Genomic DNA, 24,978 nt, shown 5'->3' on the forward strand with positions numbered 1-24,978 from the left:
ATTGAAATTTATTGAATTTATTGAAAGTACTAATGTGTGTGCCACAAAATTTGTGTGTTTCATAGTATTGAGGCATAACATAATCGGCTCCCACCTTGTCAACCATTTTTAATCCTGCAGACTATTTGCATATGGAACAAGGCTTGACAAGGAGGGAGACGATCATGTTTGCTAAACTCTACAGAGTGAACACTATTGTACTCAGGATGCTATAATACGTCCAGAGTCAAATAGTGGTGACACTGTCAACATTGCTTCCATCTCACCTGAACAATATTCTTAAGGTACATTTAATAAAACTATTATCCACCGATACCGACCAGTGATACGACTGGACCGAGATCGTTGTTTAGTTGTCGCATGGTTGCTGGAGAGCTGTCACACATACAGCTCCCCAGCAACAAAAAAAGAGCAATCTGTGTAATGCCACACTCACGATATTTACTATTGTTAATGTAATGTTAATTACAAAAAAAACCTTAAGGCCCCTTCACATTTAGCAACGCTGCAGCGATACAGACAACGATTCGGATCGCTGCAGCGTCGCTGTTTGGTCGCTGGAGAGCTGTCACACAGACCGCTCTCCAGCGACCAACGATGCCGGTAACCAGGGTAAACATCAGGTAACTAAGCGCAGGGCCGCGCTTAGTAACCCGATGTTTACCCTGGTTACCATGCTAAAAGTAAAAAAAAACAAACACTACATACTTACCTACAGCCGTCTGTCCTCCAGCGCTGCGCTCTGCTTCTCTGCTCTCCTCCTGTACTGTCTGTGAGCTGGAAAGCAGAGCGGTGACGTCACCGCTCTGCTTTCCGGCTCACAGACAGTACAGGAGGAGTGCAGAGCGCAGCGCTGGAGGACAGACAGCGTTAGGTAAGTATGTAGTGTTTGTTTTTTTTACTTTTAGCATGGTAACCAGGGTAAACATCGGGTTACTAAGCGCGGCCCTGCGCTTAGTTACCCGATGTTTACCCTGGTTACCAGTGAAGACATCGCTGGATCGGTGTCACACACGCCGATCCAGCGATGTCTCCAGGGAGTCCAGCGACGAAAAAAAGTTCTGGACTTTATTCAGCGACCAACGATCTCCCAGCAGGGGCCTGATCGTTGGTCGCTGTCACACATAACGATTTCATTAACTATATCGTTGCTACGTCACAAATAGCAACGATATCGTTAACAATATCGTTATGTGTGAAGGTACCTTTACACTACGGTGTGTGAAACGTCCATCGCCGTCAGCTTCCCGTACTGTGCCAGCCCTAAAGCACAGCACAGCGTTTAAGGCAACGGTGTGCTCAGCTTTACGGGCGGGAATCAGTGTCAGTGCGGAAAGATGACGGCGAGGGACTTGGTAGACACCTTTTTATATTAGTGGGGTATTGTAAACTTTTTATTTCAGTGATTAAAACAGTGCACTACCCAATTTTCCCTTGTTTAAAACAAAGACATCGCTGGATTGGTGTGAACTCACCAATCCAACAATGACAGCTTCTGATAAGTTACCCAAAAAAAATTCCAAATCATTTGCTGATAACCAAAAAATCACAGCAGGGGCTCAATCGTTTTACGATTTCAGAAAAGACAAAGTTAAAACAACTATATCCATACTGAAATCGTTGTGTGATGGTACTTTGTAAACGTGACATATTGAGCAATGCTGTTTGTGTTTGTAACATCTGAGTACAATGAACGACAGCCATATAAGAAAATGTTAAAAAAAATAGAGATAATATTGTCACACATTGCACATCTGGTGTTACAAGGACACGATTTGTGTGTACGGCGCAAGGTGTGATTTGGTGCAAACTTTATTTGAGACAATAAAAACCAAAATTTTTTTTAAAAAAAATATAACAAATTTATTTTGTGTTACAAAAAAAAAAAAAAAAGGGAACCCGGTTTTAAGGGGTGCCAATGTCCGCAACCAAAGGGGATTCATATCCCCCAGTTTTTTGTGATGAGGAGACCGAGGAGGAGGAAGAGGGGGAGGAAGCAGCATACTCTATGACACTAGACGGGATGCCGACATCAGTCCAGCCAGTGGATGGTGGTGGCGAGACTGCAACAGAAGCAGGTGAGAGAGGAGGAGGGACGACCAGTGTCCTTGGCTGGCTACTCCGGCTCTGGGTCGACCCAGGCTGTGTAGATGGTGTACTCCTGGTTGACCCAGGCTGGGTAGTGGGTGTACTCCGTGTAGACCCAGCCTGGGTACTTGGTGTGCTCCGGGTCGACCCAGGCTGTGTTCTGGTGGTACTTTGGGGAGCAGCCATAGCCAAGGACGTAGTGCTTGTGGTCGTCATGGTCTTCTTCTTCTTCTTTTTCCTCCTCTCTCCCTCTGGGTGGGGGTCGGCTTCCCGTCTGTGCCCCCTTGAAGGCCTGTCAGGCTCGGAACTTTGGGGCTCAGTTCTGTGGTGGCGGTGGCGGCGGCGGTGGCCCTCGGCACGCGGACCTCTGTGGTGGTGCTCTGCAGCAGGAGTCGGAGTCATGGCAGCCAGCGATGGTACTGCGGGCATATTTGTCGCTGACTGCATGACCCGAGCCTGCTGCAGAGCACTGACATATAAATTGTTGCAGCCCTGCATGAACGAAATCTGGAGTTCCGGCGTAAGATGTTCCACCATGCCGTTGTGAATGGCACTAAAGAAATGTTTTGCCGGCCTCGAGAGATCCGTTTCGATGTTTTCAAGACGCCGTTCGATATTGCACATTTTATCGCACAGCGCCTTGAAACCATTTTGAAATACGGTACTCAGATGTAAAAATTCGGACATGGGCGCCCTGTCCGAGGCCCGCTGACGCTGTCGGTAAGACCCAAAGGACGGAGCAACAGAGGCCTCGGCCAGAGGAACATCTGATGGACCGGCTGCCGGTTCGCCAGATTGTGTTGTTGCAGACCTGCTCTCGCTGTGGGATGGCCGCGACAGTTCAGATGGCGCTTCACAAAGGACCGCTCTTGAGGGTCGTCTTGAGGATTGGACAGTCTCGCGGGTGCTGCTGTGTGTTCTGTGAAAACATAAGGAAACCATTAGTATAAAAAATATCACATTTCACATGCGTCAGAACATTTTACCGCCAGGTATCCATTACCGCCATTAATATTACACTATTTTTAATATTGACACTGCATATGCACCATCAATATTAAACAAACGGTATTTATTTAATTCTAAAGAGTCACCCATGTTTTTAGTTTGCAACGCCAGACAATTATGCTTAGGTTGGAACTGCCATGACGTCACGGTCATGTGAACGAGACGTCATCACAGGTCCTGCGAGCTGAGCAACCATGGGAACCTAACCAGCTTTGCAGTGGAATGTATGCCGTATCTATTATATTTAACTTTATTATGTATAAAAAATCGTAGATACACCTGGCAAGTGTGAGAAGATAAGAAATGAATAAAAAATTCAAGGTCAACGAGTGGTGAAAAGTTTTAAAAAAAAAAATTATTAACTTCAATCAAAAGCAGAGGATGAAACATCTGCACAATACAATAAAAAAACTATCTACGCGTTTCAGGTCTGATGTTCCCTGTCACCTGAAACACGTAGATAGTCTATTGTATTGTGCTGATGTTTGATCCTCTGCTTATGATTCAAGAGGAGAAAAGTATGTATTTTTGCACAACTCTGTGAACTAGCCTTTTTTTTACTTCATTTATATACTTGGTACTTGGCAAAATAAATGGCTGGGCAATAAGCAACGTGACTGGAATGTAGTATGTGAATATGCATGTTGTGAAAACTAGGTGTGTGAATAGGTACTATACTTACTCTCTGCTTTCAAGGACCGGTCGCAAGAACTGCAGTATACGGTTATGCTTGTACACCGAGGTCCTTGAAGCGCCAGCACCACTACGAGCCTGTCCCTCCTTTTTCAGGCCCCTCTTGAAACGGTCCTTCATGGAGCGCCATCTGGTCCTCAATTGTTTAACTGTGTATTAAAAAAAAAAAAAAAAAAAAGGTTTTAGATAATATATCGAAAAAGATTACGCAACCGTGTGCAATCCCAATCAAAGACATCACAGACGGTTGTGTAATCCTGGCATGATGGGTCACAGCACTATTTTTTAAATACTTACGGAAACTGGCTTTGGCCTTGGCGTTAGCGCTGTCGAAGCCATCCCACAGCGTTTGTGCCACCTCCAACCACAGACGCCGCAATATGCCCTGGTCCGCGTGCTGGGGGTCACGGCTGTCCCACAACGGGCCCCGTGCTTCTATTGATGCCACCATTAGGTCAATGTTAAGTGGCTCATCCAGGGCCCGTTGTGAAACCTAGAAAAGAATGGAAAATATGAAGGTTTGAAAGAGAAAAAAATTGTCCCTATCTCCTCCACCAACACCTACTACACACAACACCACACCCTACCACCACCCCCCCAATACCCGCAAAAAAAAAAAAAAATAAAAAATAAAGGTTTGAAATAAATACTTACGCTCCGTCCTACAACCACAGCTTGGCCCCGTGGTCCCTGCTGCTGCTCCCTCTCTTCCTCCTGGTTCTCCTCCTCACTTGAAGAAGCCTGCAAAATAGTTTAACAAAAAGTTGAGTGACCCATCTACAAATGACAGCGAAAATATAGCAAGCAATAGTAGATCATGTACTCACCGGACTCCTCAGCGGTGGGGTGCCGGAATCACTGCCGCTGGCCATGACTAATTAAAGCAGTTCTGAAATTAACAAAAAAATAACATTGACTATGCTCCTATGCACTATCATGCAATAAATAATATTAAAAAAAAAAGGCATTTAAACCACAAATAACATTGCACTCCAACTGAACTAACGATGAGCAAACTACACTGCCACATTGATTAGATTAAAGAAACAATGGCAGAGACAACCCAATGCCAGAGTACAAAAGGCTAAAGATAAGAAAATTAACAAGTACACAATGTAGTAATCCCAAAAGATTTTTTTAAAAAAGAAAAATTACAGTATGCACGGATCAACACAAAAAACACAATATGTGGTTGTAATAAAAAATATTTCAACACGAAAAAAAATAAGGGCAGAAACATAAATACTTTACAATGAAACCAACAGTGCCGGAGAAAATAGAAGGGGATACAACGCCATACATCGCAACCAGAAACATACAACTATGTATTTACACAACCACAGTGCTGAAAATAATACACAAATTGCAATAAAAATGTAATAAAAGGCCGCAAAATCATTCTATACTACCATACTTTACAAAACAACCGACAGGGCCAGAGACAATGAAACGCCATCATATAACGGAAGAATAAAACAGCACAACTGAATACAAAAACAACACCAAACCAAAAAATGGAAACTCAAAATCAATCTTGGAAAGAACACTAATCAAGGCCGCAGACAATGAAACGCCATCCTATACACAATGCCGTACATCAAAACCAGACCAAAAAGACCACAATATCTTTAGCCACAGTGCAGAATATAAAACACTACTTGCAAAAATAATTGTAAAAACATGTAGAAAATGCACATAATCATTCTATACTTACATCTCTGGACAGCGGATGAGAAGACAGTTGCTCTGATGTGTCTGGTCTGATGTTGCCTAATAATTCTTTACACAACCACAGTGCTGAAAATAATACACAAATTGCAATAAAAATGTAATAAAAGGCCGCAAAATCATTCTATACTACCATACTTTACAAAACAACCGACAGGGCCAGAGACAATGAAACGCCATCATATAACGGAAGAATAAAACAGCACAACTGAATACAAAAACAACACCAAACCAAAAAATGGAAACTCAAAATCAATCTTGGAAAGAACACTAATCAAGGCCGCAGACAATGAAACGCCATCCTATACACAATGCCGTACATCAAAACCAGACCAAAAAGACCACAATATCTTTAGCCACAGTGCAGAATATAAAACACTACTTGCAAAAATAATTGTAAAAACATGTAGAAAATGCACATAATCATTCTATACTTACATCTCTGGACAGCGGATGAGAAGACAGTTGCTCTGATGTGTCTGGTCTGATGTTGCCTGTTGTGTAGCCGGCAGCAGAAGTGACAAACAATCCTACATTTTCTTTATATATGGGGGATGTTTTTCTCACTGTTTGCACTGTCTAGACACTGTCTAGACACTTTTTTGTTTCATTTTATGTTACGACGCATGCGTCGCACAACGCATGCACGACGCACACCCGCGACGCAAGTGCGTCGTCAATACGTTTCAATGGGAAATTGTAACGCATTGACGACGCACGAGCGACGCGCGCGTTTTTTTGGCGCTCCGAAAATGCAACATGTAGCGTCTCCGACGCCACCCAGGTGCGGTGTTACGACGCATGCGTCGTGCGTTTTACTGAAAACGCACGACAACGCAACGCATGCGTCCCCAATGATAAAGATAGGGGCGCATGACGCATGCGTTGTCGTGCGTCGGCGACGCAGCGTCGCATGACGCTAATGTGAACGTACCCTTAGTAACCCTTTTAAGACCTCGTGTACCCAAATAAATTGTGAGTTGTTTTTTTTTTTTTCATATTTGAGGAAAATCTGACAAACTTCTAAAACTTCTAAAATAAAGTACATGATTGTGTAATTTCCTATAAAAGTAATGGTTTCCTTTGAAATTGATGAGCCATTGGAGACTCAGTCCTCTAGCCCTAGGGCATACATAATATGCTGGGGTTGTTTCACAGTAGTATTCTATTATTATCGTGCCCAAATCCTTTGCTCAATAAGTTTAAGCCCTCTTTGTTTCCCCCTAGAGGCTTATTTATCATTCACTGTTTTGTACAGTATTGTTCAGGGTGATAACAAAACCCTGGCTTGTAATTTTTGAATATTAGGAACATTTAACCCCTTACAGACCAAATCTCTTTTCGTTCATATGTTTTTATTTGCCCCCTCTTCCAAAAGAATTTTTGTTTTCTTTCGCGAGACAAATTGTAGTTTTTAATTACCGTATGCCATTCTTTTTGCAATATGCCATACTGAAAAATGGAAGAAAAAATCTTAAGTGGGAAGAAATGGTGAGGAAAAAAAATCACTGCTCTAACAAAATTGTAAATTGAACAAAAGCAGCAAATTCATATAGATTTGATGCTGCTAAAAACGAAAATGACAGATAAAATTGATAAGCTCTAGTTTTTTTATTTTAGAAAGTGTCGATATTGGAGAATTGTAGTTCCTTAAAAGTATAGAGGCTAAGTCTTTCTTCATAGTAGGTTGGCAATTGAAAGATGAAAGAGGGTATCTTTGTTGGCTCTCAGATTTGGGAGCTTTACAAGGACATTCAGTTTGATGACGTACTTCAGGCTGTCATGAAGGTAGTGTGGAATAGTTTTAAGTGTTTGTTCAGGATTTTTGGGACACGTGCGTCCAATTACAAAGAGCTGGTGGATGAGATGCTCATGTGCTACCACAAGCTTGTGGCACATGTCTCTGAATATTCATTTTCTCCATTCCCACCTCTACTTCTTCCCAGAGAACTGTGGAGCCATCAGTGATGAACACGGTAAGAGACTCCATCAGGACATTGCTGCCAGTGAGAAAAGGTATGAAGGGAAATGGAGCCTAACGATTCTAGGAGGCTACTTCTGGACAATCAAGAGAGATGCTCCAGAGCTACACTACAAACGGCAGGTCTAGAGAAAGCGTCCAACTGGAAATTACAATAAATGTAGTTATCTATGTACTGTGGCCCATGTAATGATAGTTTGTCATAAAAAATCCCAATAAATGTGTGGAAGGCTTTTGCAGATTTTACCTCGTAACCATGAATTGTGTAATTCATTAACTTCACTGTCCCACACCTCCTATTTTAAATACTAGTGCTAATGATTTAGAGATTATGGTAATATTCTGTTCCCTTATGGTCATAGAAATGGATAAAACCTCCTCTTAATGCATTTAGGCTTCTTTTACAAATACTGTTGTTTTGTGACCCGTTTTTGCGGCCCCAATAGATTTCTATGGGGCCACAAAAACGGGCCGTAATAATTTCACGGTGCGCTGTATGGCCGTGAGGGCTGTATTTAAGGCTGTGAAAAGATCAAGCCTGCTCGATCTTTTTCTCTGCTTACAGACACGGCCCCCATTGAAAATAAACGGAAGCTTGTTTTTGCGATGCACTGTGACTTCCGATTTTGCGGAATGCGTGTTTTTTTTTTTTCAATACTATTTCCATAGTATTGGAAAGCCGAAAAACGGTGATCCGCAAGTTTTTTGCAGACCGTGAAAATTGCGGCGATACGGCCCGCAATAACGGGCCTCAAAAAACCCAGTATGTGTAAAAGAAATCTTACAAAGAATTCATGAAAATGTGTTTAAAGTAAACCTTTCACCAGGTTTGGCGGCCACTGCCTTTCAGGGCCTATCTACAGAATCATTGAATGCTGTAGCTAAGTCCTGACAGGCCGTGGCCATATCTTATATTGGCCAAAACTGCCGACAGATTCCCTTTAAACCGTGAAATGACACCCATTGTTTTTTTTTTTTGGTTTTCATCTCAAAAATGCAGCAACTTAGTTCAAGGAAAGCAGATGAGATTTATAAAAACATTATGCCCACTGTGCTTTTTTTTTTTTTTTAAGTGTTTTCTGCTCGTTATGAACTGAGCTGCGTTGCTTGTTTAAAGCTCGCAACATGTCCCTTACTCATACACAGTTTTATGCACAGATTTTTCCCATAGACTTGCATTAGATGTGGAAAATCTGCAAGTAAAAAATACAAATGCATTTTAGTGGGTGATTTTGACTTTGCATTTTGACGAATGACAGACAACATATTCTTGTTCTTCCTTTATATTAAAAAAAAAAAATATTGTAACAACTTTTATGATTCCCCTTAATGAGTAATACAAAAAGGGAAGGTAAAGCAGTATGTTTCCCTAAAGTACTTGATGAAACCTATTCCTACTTTGTAGTCATTCCATATCCTGTTTTGTACATGGCTGTGCAGAGAGCCTTTATTGTGAATCACTCCAGATCCGCATAGTCTTACCTTATAATATTGTTCTAACTTGTATGTGCAGGGTTTCCTTATTTTCTCGTTACACAAGTACTTTGTATTTTTTTTAATGTTTCTGTCTTATGATTGAATTTTTATAATAAAATAAACCTGTCTGTCAGTTTTTTTATTTTTTTCAGACTGAGTTGTAATGCCAGTAAAATGTCATACATGGGTCATGATGGCGATTGCAGCATTTGGGGGGCTAGGAGAGGGAGGGGGTGCCCTTACGATGTCATAACAACATCCCGGTCACCCAGCTACAACAAGCCTGTTAGACCATGCTTGAGTGCATGGTCCAAGAGTAGAGATTAACGAACCTGAACTTAAGTTCTAGGTTCATAACAGACAGTTAGTGTCTGGCGCTAAATGCCGAACACCAAAGTCTCCTTGTAAAAATATTTTTAACCCCTTAGTGACAGAGCCAATTTGGTACTTAATGACCAGGCCAATTTTTGCAATTCTGACCACTGTCACTTTATGAGGTTATAACTCTGGAACGCTTCAACGGATCCCGCTGATTCTGAGATTGTTTTTTCGTGACATATTGTACTTCATGTTAGTGGTAACATTTCTTCGATATTACTTGCGATTATTTATGAAAAAAACGGAAATATGGCGAAAATTTTTAAAATTTTGCAATTTTCAAACTTTGTATTTTTATGCCCTTAAATCAGAGAGATATGTCACGAAAAATAGTTAATAAATAACATTTCCCACATGTCTACTTTACATCAGCACAATTTTGGAAACAAAATTTTTTTTTGTTAGGGAGTTATAAGGGTTAAAAGTTGACCAGCAATTTCTCATTTTTACAACACCATTTTTTTTTTAGGGACCACATCACATTTGAAGTCATTTTGAGGGGTCTATATGATAGAAAATAATGAAGTGTGACACTATTCTAAAAACTACACCCCTCAAGGTTCTCAAAACCACATTCAAGAAGTTTATTAACCCTTTACGTGCTTCACAGGAACTGAAACAATGTGGAAGGAAAAAATGAACATTTAACTTTTTTTTGCAAACATCTTAATTCAGAACCATTTTTTTTATTTTCACAAGTGTAAAAACAGAAATGTAACCATAAATTTTGTTATGCAATTTCTCCTGAATACGCCAATACCCCATATGTGTGGGTAAACCACTGTTAGGGTGCACCGCAGAACTTAGAAGTGAAGGAGCGCCGTTTGACTTTTTCAATGCAGAATTGGCTGGAATTGAGATCGGACGCCATGTCACGTTTAGAGAGCCCCTGATGTGCCTAAACAGTGGAAACCCCCACAAGTGACACCATTTTGGAAACTAGACCCCTTAAGGAACTTATCTAGATGTGTGGTGAGCACTTTGAACCCCCAAGTGCTTCACAGAAGTTTATAACGTAGAGCCGTGAAAATAAAAAATCGCTTTTGTTTACACAAAAATGATCTTTTCGCCCACAAATTCTTATTTTCACAAGGGTAACAGGAGAAATTAGACCACAAAAGTTGTTGTGCAATTTCTCCTGAGTACGTCGATACCCAATATGTGGGGGTAAACCACTGTTTGGGCGCACCGCAGAGCTTGGAAGAGAAAGAGTGCCGTTTTACTTTTTCAATGTAGAATTGGCTGGAATTGAGATCGGACGCCATGTCGCGTTTGGAGAGCCCCTGATGTGCCTAAACAGTAGAAATCCCCCACAAGTGACCCCATTTTGGAAACTAGACCCCCCATGGAACTTATCTAGATGTGTGGTGAGAACCTTGAATGCCCAAGTGCTTCACAGAAGTTTATAATGCAGAGCCGTGAAAATAAAAAATATTTTTTGTTTCCACAAAAAAGATTTTTTAGCCCCCAAGTTTTTATTTTCACAAGGGTAACAAGAGAAATTGGACCCCAAAAGTTGTTGTCCAATTTGTCCTGAGTATGCTGGTACCCCATATGTGGGGGTAAACCACTGTTTGGGCGCACGGCAGAGCTCGGAAGGAAGGAGCGCCGTTTTGGAATGCAGACTTTGATAGAATGGTCTGCGGGCATTATGTTGCGATTGCAGAGCCCCTGATGTACCTAAACTGTAGTAACCCCCCACAAGTGACCCCATTTTGGAAACTAGACCCCCCAAGGAACTTATCTAGATGTGTGGTGAGAACTTTGAATGCCCAAGTGCTTCACAGAAGTTTAGAATGCAGAGTCGTGAAAATAAAAAATATTTTTTTTTCCACAAAAAATATATTGTAGCCCCCAAGTTTTTATTTTCACAAGGGTAACAGGAGAAATTGGACTGCAATAGTTGTTGTCCAATTTATCCCGAGTACGCTGATGCGCCATATGTGGGGGTAAACCACTGTTTGGGCGCACGGCAGAGCTCGGAAGGGAGGGAGCACCATTTGACTTTTTGAGCGCAAAATTGGCTGTCGTGTTTGGAGACCCCCTGATGTACCTAAACAGTGGAAACCCCCCAATTCTAGCTCCAACCCTAACCCCAACACACCCCTAACCCTAATCCCAAGCTGATCCATAATCCTAATCACTGACCCTAACCATAATCACAACCCTTACCCCAAAACAACCCTAATGTCAACCCTAACCATAACCCTAATCAAAACCCTAAATCCAACACACCCCTAATCCTAATCTCAACCCTAACCTCAAACCTAACCCTAATCCCAATACACCCCTAATCACAACCCTAACCTTAACCCTAATCCCAAACCTAACCCTAATCCCAAGCGTAACCCTAATGCCAACCCTAACCCTAATACCAACCCTAATCCAAACCCTAACCCTAATCCCAGCTCTAACCCTAACTTTAGCTCCAACCCTAGCCCTAACTTTAGCCCCAACCCTAACCCTAGCCCTAAGGCTACTTTCACACTTGCGTCGTTTGGCATTCCGTCGCAATCCGTCGTTTTGGACAAGAAACAGATCCTGCAAATGTGCCCGCAGGATGCGTTTTTTGCCCATAGACTTGTATTGCCGACGGATCGTGACGGATGGCCACACGTCGCGTCCGTCGTGCACTGGATCAGTTGTGTTTTGGCGGAGCTTCGGCACAAAAAGACGTTCAATGAAACGTTTTTTTGTACGTCGCATCCGCCATTTCTGACAGCGCATGCGTGGCCGTAACTCCGCCCCCTCCTCCCCAGGACATAGATTGGGCAGCGGATGCGTTGAAAAACTACAGCTGCTGCCCACATTGTGCACAATTTTCACAACGTGCGTCGGTATGTCGGGCCGACGCATTGCGACGGCCCCGTACCGACGTAAGTGTGAAAGAAGCCTAACCCTAAGTTTAGCCCCAACCCTAACCCTAAATTTAGCCCCAACCCTAGCCCTAACCGTACCCCTAACCCTACCCCTAACCCTACCCCTAACCCTACCCCTACCCCTAATTTTAGCCCCAACTGCTGTTCTCCTGCCGGCCGGCAGATGGAGACAGATGGCGGGCGCACTGGGCATGCGTCAGCCATGTTCTTCTGCCGGCGGCCAGGAGGAGCAGCAAGAGGATCCAGGGACCTAGGTGAGTATGCTAGGGTCCCCGAATCCCCCTATTTCTCTGTCCTCTGATGTGCGATCACATCAGAGGACAGAGAATTACACTTTACTTTTTTTTTTTTTTGCGGTCGCCGGTAAACAGTTAATTACCGGCGATCGCAAAACAGGGGTCGGTAATACCGACCCCGATCATGCTCTTTGGGGTCTCGGCTACCCCCGGCAGCCGAGACCCCAAAGATTCTCCCGGTGCCGGCGGGCGGGCGCACTGCGCATGCGCCCGCCATTTTGAAGATGGCGGCGCCCACCGGGAGACACGAGGAGCATCGGGGGAGCTAGGTGAGTATTGGGGGGCCACCTGGGACCCCTTTTCTCTGTCCTCCGATGTGCGATCACATCGGAGGACAGAGAAATTAAAGAGATCGCTTTTTTTTTTTGCGATCGCCGGTAAACGGTTAATTACCGGCGATCGCAAATGCGGGGTGGGTTAAAAACCCCCCGAATCATGTTCTCTGGGGTCTCGGCTACCCTCGGCAGCCGAGACCCCGGAGAAAATCGGCCTCTGGGGGGCGCTATGGACTTTTTCCACAGCGCCGTTAATTAACGGCGCTGTGGTTTAAGTACCCTTAGCGGCCGCCGTTAAAAGGCGTATCGGCGGTCGCTAAGGGGTTAAAAAATATCACAAAATAAATAAATAAAAATGCAAATTTTATACCAATGAATGGGTATTTATGTAAAACCCAAAAACCCTTCAGTGAACACCATAAAAAAAGGGAAAAAAGCATGCTATTGAATAAAACGCGGTCAAAAAGTCGAATGTAAACAAAAATAACTTATAACGTCATCTTGGCCCAAAAAAATAATCAGCCATACACCTCCATCAGCAGAGAAATAAAAAAGCTATAACTTTCAGAAGAGAGCTATGCAAAACCAATTCTTTTCTTTTGTAAAAAAGTTTGTGTAAAAGCGGCAAAACATAACAAAAAAAAAAAATAAAGTAAATGTGGTTTCGCTGTAATCATACTGACCCAAAGAATAAACCTGCCTTGTCACTTTTTTCCCATATGGTGTACAGCATTAACCCCTTTCTGCCAGTTGATGGAATAGTACGTCGGCTGGCAGTATCAACCGCTTTGAGGTGGGCTCCGGCGGTGAGCCCACCTCAAAGCCACAACATGTCAGCTGTTTTCAACAGCTGACATGTGCGCGCAATGGGCGCGAGCGGAATTGCGATCCACCCGCGCCCATTAATTAGTTACATGCCGCTGTCAAACTCTGACAGCGGCATTTAAGAAGCGCTGCCGGCCGCGCGGCCGTAAGAACTCACACAGCTGACCCCCATCACGTGATCGGGGGTCATTGGTGCATTGCCATCACAACCAGAGGTCTCCTTGAGACCTCTATAGTTATTGATGGCAGGTTGCTATGAGCGCCACCCTGTGGTCGGCGCTCATAGCAAGCTTGCAATTCTGCTGCATAGAGGTGATCTGTGCATCACCTTTATGTAGCAGAGGCGATCGAGTAGTGCATGCTTCTAGCCTCCCATGGAGGCTATTGAAGCATGCCAAAATTAAAAAAAAAAAGTGTTTAAAAATATAAAAAATTTATAAAAGTTCAAATCACCCCCCTTTCGTCCCAATCAAAAAAAAATAAAAAAAATCAAACTTGCACATATTTGGTATCGCTGCGTTCAGAATCGCCCGATCTATCAATAAAAAAATGATTAACCTGATCGCTAAACGGTGTAGTGAGAAGAAAAAAAATCAAAACACCAACTTACGTTTTTTCGGTCTCTGACATTGCATTAAAATGCAGTAACGGGCGATCAAAAGAACGTATCTGCACCAAAATGGTATCATTAAAAGCGTCAGCTCGGCACGCCAAAAATAAACCCTCACCTGACCCCAGATCATGAAAAATGGAGACGCTACCGTTATCGGAAAATTGCACCATTTTTTTTTTTTATTTAGCAAACTTTGGAATTTTTTTTGACTACTTAGATAAAAGAGAACCTAGACATGTTTGGTGTCTATGAACTCATAATGCATGTAGAAAAGCCGCAGAGACACCATCATGTGTTTTTCAACGTAAGCAATACATAGCCAGGTCTTTCACCGGGAAGGAACAACCACGGGAAGGGCAGCATCCAAAAAGGAAAACCACCTATGCCAAAACATGGTATCCATCCACAGACAGCTGTTTCGGGGTATTTGCCGCTCATCAGTGTGGAGTAGGAAACTGGCTATTAGGAGCAGTGCCTAGTAAAAGGACTATAAACATGAGGATGAATGACCTCGGGGAGATCAAAACATCGGTCTGAAACAGCTGTCTGTGGATGGATACCATGTTTTGGCATAGGTGGTTTTCCTTTTTGGATGCTGCTCTTCCCGTGGTTGTTCCTTCCCGGTGAAAGACCTGGCTATTTATTGCTTACGTTGAGAAACGTGATGGTGTCTCCACGGCTTTTCTACATGCATTTGCATATTTCCCATAAGGGATGGGAGCAGTGTTCTGGATCACTGCGTTGAGAAACACGTAATGGTGTCTCCGCGGTGTTGGATGTTTTGATCTCCCCGAGGTCATTCATCCTCATGTTTATGAACTCGTAATGACCTGGAGAATCAAAACTGCAGGACAGATTTAGCATTTAGTGAACCTAACAAAAATGCCAAACAAAAAAACAAGTGTGGGATTGCACTTTTTTTTTTGCAATTTCATCGCACTTGGATTTCGCACTTGGATTTTTTTTCCAGTTTTCTGTTACACGACATGGTAAAACCAATGGTATCAATGGTATTATTATTATTATTTATTATTATAGCGCCATTTATTCCATGGCGCTTTACATGTGAGGAGGGGTATACATAACAAAAACAAGTACAATAATCTTGAACAATACAAGTCACAACTGGTACAAGAGAAGAGAGGACCCTGCCCGTGAGGGCTCACAATCTACAAGGTATCTAAAGTACAACTCGGCCTGCAAAAAATAAGCCTCCACATGGCTATATTGATGGAAAAATAAAAAAGTTATTGCTCTGGAAAGAAGGGGAGTGAAAAAAGCTCCGGGGGTGAAAAGGTTAAACAAAAACAAATCCATAATTGCTGTGTATTTTTTTTTTTTTTTAAATTCTGTCTCACAAAAATCAATAGAAAGGGATCAAAAGAAAAATGTGACCAAAAATGATACCAATAAAAATGTCAACTCGTCCTTTAAAAAAGAAGCCCTAACATGACTCTCTGCAGAAATATAGAAAAATTATAGCTTGCAAAAAACGAGTGTTTTACTGTGATAGTAGCCAAACATAAAGAAATCTAAATTTGATATCCCTGTAATTGCACCAACCAAAAGAATAAAGTCATCTAATTACTTATACCGTACGAGAAATGCTGTAAAATATAAATGAAACAATGCTTAACCTGCTGTTGATTTGTTCTTTCTGCCTCACAAATGTCGCAGTAAGGCTCGGCTCACTTTTATGTTTAATCTATTTTATTAAACATTTTATTAACAAAAATTATATTATATGAAAAATGATAATATATGGAATCATAGAAAATATCTAGTATTCAAAATTAGAATACCACTTTTAACAGTAAGTCAAACATACCACAGTAGACAATAACAGTAACCATTTGTCGAACGCCAACAAGGTATTCAGTAAAGGAAGTATCCGCTATATTATGTAGAAGAAAGACATAGGATAACAAAAAAAAAGGGAAAGAAAGACCAGGGAAGAAAAAAAAAAAAAAGGGAACAAAAAGGGGTTATGTTAAAGGGGTCCTTAAAAAAAAAAAAAATATATATATATATATTATAATTTTTTTTTTTTCAATGCGCAAATTCTTATGTAACTGTAAAAATCAGCAGAACAAATTATGGAAATCAGGTGAATCCTGAAATAAAATCCATCCACTCCAAATCCTTCTAAATTAATCGTTTGTTCCATTGTCGGCTCACTTTTATTCTGCCCTCTGTGCTGGGTACTTACATCGAGATTTCTATGTAAATCTCTGAAATAAGTGATTCAGACTGAACCACCAGTAGAAGATTACCTAGATTACCTATAAGGCCGGGATCACACACAGCAAGATACGGCCGAGTCTCGCAGGTTAAAACCAAGCTCTGGCACAGGCACTCCAGAGCGGAGCGTGCGGCCGCATAGCAATACATGGAGCTGCACGCTCCTCTCCGGAGTGCCGGTGCCAGAGCTTGTATTTACCCTGCAAGACTCAGCTGTATCTCACTGTAGTGTGACTCCGGCCTTAGGCAGGTGGAGACACTGGACGCCGTCAGGCCTATGATCTGGCGGTGTCTGTCTTTTTAAATGTGCATAAAAGTGTGGTCGGCTACAGGACCCTGCTAAAGGACACTGCTGAACAGAGGCCAGATGGAGTCCAGAGTAACTCTGCTGCCTCATTATAGTGAATGGATCCCTCAGGGTTTTCATCTGAATCGCGTCATTCAGAGATTTATGTGGAAAACCCGATGTTGGTGTAGAGCACAGGATAAAAGTGATCCCAAACGTTATGGAAAATGTTCCCAGTAAGAGCTTCAACTCAATCAACAAAAAAAAAAGCATGTCCCCATTCAGGTTCTTCATCTGTCAATGGAAATATAGGGGGCTTCCATGTTACTGGTACTACAAAGGTTCAGGAAAAGCACTATGGCTCCTCGCCTACAAAAGAAATCCAGTTAAGGCCATGTGCACACGTACAGTATTTTTTGCGGTTTTTCGCTATAAAAACGTGATAAAAACGCGAAAAAAAAGCTTCCATATGCCTCCTACTATTTACAATGTATTCTGCATTTCTTGTGCAAATGTTGCTTTTTTTTCCGCGAAAAAAATCGCATTGCGGAAAAAAAAGCAACATGTTCATTAAATATGCGGAATTGCGGGGATTCCGCACACCTAGGAATGCATTGATCTGCTTACTTTCCGCATGGGGCTGTGCACACAATGCGGGAAGTAAGCAGATTATGTGCGGTTGGTACCCAGGGTGGAGGAAAGGAGACTTTCCTCCACGGACTGGGCACCATATAATTGGTTAAAAAAAAAAGAATTAAAATAAAAAAGTCATATACTCACCCTCGATGTCTTCCCGCCTCTCTGCGCTGCATGCTGACGCTTCTGTTCCTATAGATGGTCTGTGTGAAGGACCTGCGATGACGTCGCGGTCCTGTGATTGGTCGCGCGACCGCTCATGTGACCGCTCACATGACCGCGACGTCATCGAAGGTCCTTCACACACACACCAACTAAAGGAACGAACGCCGCTGAGGAGATCTGCTGTCTGCGGGTGAGTATAACCTTTTTTTTTTTTTATTTTATTTTATTATTTTTAAACATTCTATCTTTTACTATAGATGCTGCATAGGCAGCATCTATAGTAAAAAGTTGGTCACACTTGTCAAACACTATGTTTGACAAGTGTGACCAACCTGTCAGTAAGTTTTCCAAGCGATGCTACAGATCGCTTGGAAAACTTTAGCATTCTGCAAGCTAATTACGCTTGCAAAATGCTAAGAAAACTGCAAAAAAAACGCAAAAAAAAAATGCGGATTTCTTGCAGAAAATTTCCGGTTTTCTTCAGGAAATTTCTGCAAGAAATCCTGACGTGTGCACATACCCTAATTCTGCATTTGTAAATTCAAATCCCTCTCCCTTCTCTGCTTTAACAACATTAAGCATCCACATGTTTGGCATTTTTGTAGTGATGAGGTCCGTGTTTCCAGAAGCATGAGCTGGGCATAATGTATGGGCTCTGCAATGAACTGGGCACCACAATGTACTGGGAACTACACTGGCAAATTTACAATTTTCACTTTGCAACATCCACTGCTGCTTGTTCCTGGAAAACAGCCATGGAGTCAAAGTCATCACACCTGTAGATGCATTCCTGGAGGGGTGTAATCTCCAAAATGGGATCACTAGAAAGGGGATTCTGCTTTTTTGGCACTTAAGGGCTCTGTATATGGCGTTTGCAAATTTATTCTACGATAATTTGTTCTTTAAGAGTCAAATAGTGCTCCTTCCCATCCGGGTCTTGCTGTCTGGCTAAGCAGTACAGACACATATGGGGTATTTGCACGTTAAGCAGAAATTGTGAGACAAATTTTGGTGCCATTTTTACTAATTTCCCCATGTGAAAATATAAAATTTTGGCTAAAACAAAATTGTTCTGGTAAAAATATAATCATTTTTTTTCTTTACTGCCCAATGGTATAACATTCTGTGACCCGCCTGAAGTGTCAGTGTGATCACTGCACCCTTAGATGATTTTATTGAGAGATTTAGTTTGTAAAATAGGGTCACTTATGGGGGGTTCTGCTCTTCTGGTACCTCTTGGGCTCTTCCAGTGGGTCATGGCATCCACAAACCATTGCAACAAAATCTACACTATAATATGGCACTCCTTCTCTCCTGAGCTTTCCACTGTGCTTGAAAAATATTTCCCCAGTTACATTCTGGGTTTTTGACACTCAGGAGAAATTGCACAACACACTGAGAGGTCTATTTTTTCCTATTGACCCTTTTTATAAATAATTAAAAACTTGGTGCATGTGGCGTCAACATGCTCACTGTACCCCTAGAGAAATTAATTGGGGGTTGTAGTTTGTAAAATGGAGTCACTTATGGATGGGTTCTGCCTTTTCATGAGCTTTGTTAATGTGACATGGTACCCTCAAACCATTCAACTCAAATCTGAACTTCCAATATGGCCCCTCTGAGCTTTGCACTGTGCCTTCAAAAGTAATTTTTGACCACACGTGGGGTATTGGCATATTTGGGAGAAATTGTGTAACAAATTGTACTGTTCATTTTCTCCTATTATCCCTTTTGAAAATTAAAAACTTGGGGTCAAAGCAACATTTTGGTAATAAAAATGGTAATTTCTTCCCTTTACTCAGCCTAATGTTATAGAATTCTGTGAATTTCCTGAAGTTTAAAAATGCTCCCTACACTCCTAGATGAATTCCTCGAGAGGTGTAGTTTCCAAAATGGGCTCACTTGAGGGGGTTTCTGCTTGTTTTGGCATATGGTGGCTTTTCAAATGTGACATAGCATCCGCAATCTATTTCAACCAACATTGAGCTCCAGAATGCAGTTGATGTTCCTTCCCTTCTGAGACCTGCCGTGTTTCCCAGTACATATGTGGGTGGTATTGGTGTACTCAGGAGAAATTGCACAACAAATTGTGTGATCCATTTTCTCTTGTTACCCTTGTAAAAATACAACATTTGGGACAAAACCAACACTTTTGAGGTAAAAATATATTTTTTAATTTTTATGGCTCAACGTTATAAAATTCTGTGAACCACCTGTTGGTTCAAGGTGCTCACCACACCTCTAGATAAATTCCTTGAGGGGTTTAGTTTCCAAAATGGACTCTTTTGAGGAGATTTCCACTTTTTAGGCATATCGGGGGCTATGCAATAGCAACATGACCTCCTATCTATTCCAGCCAATTTTGCACTTCAAAAGTCAATTAGTGCTCCTTCCCGAGTCGTTTTCCACCACCTATAGGTTATCAGCGTACTAAGGAGAAATTGCACAACAAATTATATATGTTACTCTTATCAAAATGCAAAATGTGGGGCTAAATCACTTTTTTTTTGTGGTGGAAAAAAGTAAAGTTTTAATTTTTTTTCTTCCATATTGCTTTAATTCCCGTGAAGCACCTGAAAGGTTAATAAACTTATTGAATGTGGTTTTGAGCACTATGTGGGGTGCAGTTTTTGAATTGGTGGGACTTTCGGGTATTTTCTGTCATATAGGCCCCTCAAAGTCTCTTCAAATGTGATGTGGACCCTACAAAAGACAGTTTTGTCAATTTTGTTGGAAAATTTTGATACTGATGTTCAAATTCTGCTTATGTAAAGTAGACATGTGGTAAATGTTATTTAACTATTTTGTGTGACATAGCTCCCTGGTTTAAGGGAATAAAAAGTAAATGTTATGTGCTTCAAGAAGATTAAACAAACTACATTCAGTTCTGCGAAAGACATGTTTCCTTGTGGTTACATTAACCAAAAAATGTACGGTAAAGGAAAAAGTTATGGTTTTCAAGTGGTGATACAGTAACTACATTATCATTTATTTATTTTTTCCCCCCTTTTTGGGCAAATGCAGTAAAACTTAAAAAGGGAAGATCTTGCTACAAGTTTAAGATTTCACTATTGGGGAAAAAAAGTTTGAATTCTTTTTCTTGCTGGGTGGAAATTTTGGTGGAGCCCTTGCCTAATAATGCATCACATCACACGTTGATAGAATACAGTAAACCTTCTTAGTTCTACTAATTACAGGCAACAGTTTTAATCTATTGATGCATCCAGCCTCAGAAAGTGAGGTGTAAGATGTAACATTAGGAATGAATGAACTTTATACCCAGCTCTATATATAATCTACATGGAACAGATGCCTCATGAAACACCCCTGGTGTTGAGTGCATGACCGTGACAGCTGAGAGACCATTTTATCTTTTTGTCAAAGATTCAGGGTCAGTTTTCTAGGCGCTAAAGTGTTAAGGGCTAAACTGAAGGGGAATTGGAGGTTGAATGAGAAGAGGCTCAGATTGATGCATCCGACACTTAAAGGCAAATTTTTCCTTTACGTAAAGATTTAATGGTTTGTGCACTTAGGTTATGTTTTCTAGATTGGTTTATACACTTATTATTATTATTGTACAAGAAAGAAATGATCAGTCTGAGACTTGTGATCTGCTGCATGCTATATTTTGTGATTTATGGAAAATTCTGCACACCCACTCATAACCACTAAGTGCTGCCTGCACAAATCATTACTGTCACAGTATCATATCCTACATGTGTAGTTTGGTGCTGAAAACCTTCATCGCCTCAATTTATGTGGAGCAAGGTTGTTAACTACTTTCGCTCCTATAAAGTGCTGTCTCCACCAGCTATTACACTGTGGATGAGATTTCAGATGATCCCATTTATTACGCAGTGTGGTTAAAATGGTAATTTGTAAGACTTTCTGCAGTTTGTGAATTCCGGCAGTTCCTAGTGTGTATTACCTGTATTATTGGAAATGACATGTAAAAATAATAAAATAAAAATTGATACTTTTCCATAAATTTTCCAAGAACATTTTCCTTGAACTTCTGCGGAATTACTGCAGATTTACTGCGGTTTTTGTGCGGATTCCACCTGCGAATTCCTATTATGGAGCAGGTGTAAACCGCTGTGGAACCCGCACAACGAATTGACATGCTGCGGAATAAACGCTACGTTTCCGCCCGTTTTTTTCCGCAGCATGTGCACTGTGGATTTTGTTTTCCATAGGTTTACATGGTACTGTAAACGCAGGGAAAACTGCTGCGAATTTGCAGCGTCAAATCCGCTGCGGATCCTCAGCAAAATGCACAACGTGTGCACATACCCACAGTGTTTTCCTGCAGATTTAACCTATATTGAGTGGGGAAAAACGCAGCAAAAATGTATGTATTTTACGCTGTGTTTTTCCTGACATTTTTCTGCTGCAAATACTGAACTTGTGCACATACCCTAATCCTCCTCAGTGTTTTGATAATTATAAGGTTATAAATATGCATCATTGGCTACTATCTAACAACAAAAATATTTGTGGTTGTGTGTGTTTTTGGGTAATTAATTTTCAGGACATTTTTTTTTTTTTTTTTTAACCTAGAATTAAAGAAGTAAAGACGATCTACATGTTTGGTAAATTTGTGGCAATCTACTATATAATTGTCTAAGGGTCACTTCCGTCTGTCCTTCTGTCTGTCGGCCTCTGTCATGGAAATGCAAGTCGATGATTGGTCTTGCCAGCTGCCTGTCATGGCTGCCGTGACCAATCAGCGACGGCCACAGTCCGATTAGTCCCTCCCTACTCCCCTGTAGTCAGTGCCCGGCGCCCGCTCCATACTCCCCGCAGTCAGCACTCGCTCCATACTCCCCTCCAGTCACGGCTCACACAGGGTTAATGCCAGCGGTAACGGACCGCGTTATGCCTCGGGTAACTCACTGCGTTACCGCCGCTATTAACCCTTTGTGTCCAAGTTTTTACTATTGATGCTGCGTATGCAGCATCAATAGTAAAAATATGTAATGTTACAAATAATAATCATAATAAAAAAAAAACGTTATTCTCACCCTCCGACGTGCGCCCTCTCCTCGGCAGTGCAAGCGGCAGGTTCCGGTGCCAAAGATGCTATGCGAGAAGGACCTGCCATGACGTCACGGTCATGTGACCGTGACATCATCACAGGTCCTGCGCTCATACCAACCCTGGGACCGGAAGCTGCCGCGTGCACCACACAAGCGCCAGGGACCCTCGGAAGGTGAGTATATGTTTATTTTTTTATTTTAAGTCTTTTTTAACCTGTTACATACGTGGCTGGGCAATATACTACATGACTGGGCAGTATACTATGTGACTCTGTGCTGTATACTACGTGGCTGGGCAATATAGTACGTGGCTGGGCAATATAGTACGTGGCTGGGCAATATACTACGTGGACATGCATATTCTAGAATACCCGATGCGTTAGAATCGGGCCACCATCTAGTCCTATATAGTGACACATGTAAAAGTTTGGGCTCGGCTGATCAAAATGACTGTTGTGAACAGTTAAGCAAGTTGAAGGTGAAATGATCTCTAGAAGGCCTAAAGTTAAAGACGACACATTTCCGCAAAAAAAATGTGTTTTCATCTTTTACATTTTAAAAATGACAAAAGGGGAAATGGGCCTATGCAAAAGTAGAATAGAAACACGTGCACCGCATTTTAAATCTACTCCTAGTTTTGGCTTGTAAATGCTGACCGAATACTGAATATGTGCACGTCCTAAAATCAACTTCTGACTCACAAACAAACCCCAGTGTCAGTTGGCAAGTCAAAATATCTTGTCGCGTTACCCAGAAGAGGACTGGAGCGGCGCTGAAAATGGGAAAACAGCGATCAGTGAGCATATTGACCCCTTTACGACCAGAGGTATTTTCATTTTTTGCATTTTCGTTTTTTGCTCCCCTTCTTCCTAGAGTCATAACCTTTTATTTTTATTTTTTGATCAATATGGCCATGTGAGGGCTTGTTTTTTGCAGGAAAATTTGTACTTTGGAATGACACCATTGGTTTTGACATATCATGTACTGGAAAACGGGGAAAAAATCCAAGTGCAGTTAAATTGCAAAAAAAAGTGCAATTCCACAGTTTTAATTTTTTGCTTTAACTATGTTCACTAAATGATATGACTTGTCATTCTGATTCTCCAGGTCATTACAAGTTCATAGACACCAAACATGTATAGGTTCTTTTTTACTTGAAGTGGTGGGAAAAAAAAATCCAAAGTTTGGTTAAAAAAAAAAAAAAAAAAAAAAAAGGCGCTATTTTCCAAGACCTGTAGCATCTCCATTTTTCGTAATCTGGGGTGAGGGCTTATTTTTGCTCGCTGAGCTGACGTTTTAATTGTTTCTATATATATATATATATATTATTTACAGTACAGACCAAAAGTTTGGACACACCTCATTTAAAGATTTTTCTGTATTTTCATGACTATGAAGATTGTACATTCACACTGAAGGCATCAAAACTATGAAATAACGCATGTGGAATTATATACTTAAAAAAAAGTGTGAAACAACTGAAATGATGTCTTATATTCTAGGTTCTTCAAAGTAGCCACCTTTTGCTTTGATGACTACTTTGTACACTCTTGGCATTCTCTTGATGAGCTTCAAGAGATAGTCACCGGGAATGGTTTTAAATTCACAGGTGTGCCCTGTCAGGTTTAATAAGTGGGATTTCTTGCCTTATAAATGGGGTTGGGACCATCAGTTGTGTTGTGCAGAAGTCTGGTGGATACACAGCTGATAGTCCTACTGAATAGACTGTTAGAATTTGTATTATGGCAAGAAAAATATAGCTTACTAAAGACAAATGAGTGGCCATCATTACTTTAAGAAATGAAGGTCAGTCAGTCCGAAAAATTGGGAAAACTTTGAAAGTTTCCCCAAGTGCAGTGGGAAAAACCATCAAGCGCTACAAAGAAACTGGCTCACATGAGGACCGCCCCAGGAAAGGAAGACCAAGAGTCCCCTCTGCTTCTGAGGATAAGTTTATCCAAGTCACCCACCTCAGAAATCGCAGGTTAGCAGCAGCTCAGATTAGAGACCAGATCAATGCCACACAGTTCAAGCAGCAGACACATCTCTGCAACAACTGTTAAGAGGAGACTTGTGCAGCAGGCCTTCATGGTAAAATAGCTGCTAGGAAACCACAGCTAAGGTCAGGCAATAAGCAGAAGAGACTTGTTTGGGCTAAAGAACACAAGGAATGGACATTAGACCAGTGGAAATCTGTGCTTTGGTCTGATGAGTCGAAATTTGAGATCTTTGGTTCCAACCACCGTGTCTTTGTTTGACGCAGAAAAGGTGAGCGGATGGACTCTGCATGCCTGGTTCCCACCGTGAAGCATGGAGGAGGAGGTGTGATGGTATGGGGGTGCTTTGCTGGTGACACTGTTGGGGATTTATT

The 24,978-nt window shown here is 41.6% G+C and overlaps 2 protein-coding genes across 4 annotated transcripts in view; one reads left to right on the top strand and one right to left on the bottom strand.

Annotated features, from left to right (window-relative positions):
• The window catches only part of FGD6 (FYVE, RhoGEF and PH domain containing 6), a 172,726-nt gene that overhangs the window by 48,735 nt on the left and 99,013 nt on the right, over positions 1-24,978 (top strand). The gene's annotated exons all lie outside the window — the stretch shown is intronic.
• LOC138675981 (pneumococcal serine-rich repeat protein-like) lies at positions 1,872-6,449 on the bottom strand. Of its 2 annotated transcripts, XM_069764722.1 has the most exons (7): positions 5,956-6,449; positions 5,504-5,586; positions 4,617-4,678; positions 4,444-4,530; positions 4,087-4,282; positions 3,779-3,938; positions 1,872-3,007 (listed from the first exon to the last, which is right to left on the bottom strand). In XM_069764722.1, the coding sequence occupies exons 3-7, from the start codon at positions 4,659-4,661 to the stop codon at positions 1,906-1,908; spliced, it is 1,590 nt and encodes a 529-aa protein (XP_069620823.1). In that variant the 5' UTR covers positions 4,662-4,678; positions 5,504-5,586; positions 5,956-6,449; the 3' UTR covers positions 1,872-1,905. The 2 variants fall into 2 exon arrangements, with proteins under 2 accessions (XP_069620823.1, XP_069620824.1); XM_069764723.1 differs by having other exon boundaries at positions 5,504-6,449.

The sequence above is a fragment of the Ranitomeya imitator genome, chromosome 4, assembly GCF_032444005.1.
Source record: "Ranitomeya imitator isolate aRanImi1 chromosome 4, aRanImi1.pri, whole genome shotgun sequence".
Taxonomy (NCBI): Eukaryota; Metazoa; Chordata; class Amphibia; order Anura; family Dendrobatidae; genus Ranitomeya; species Ranitomeya imitator.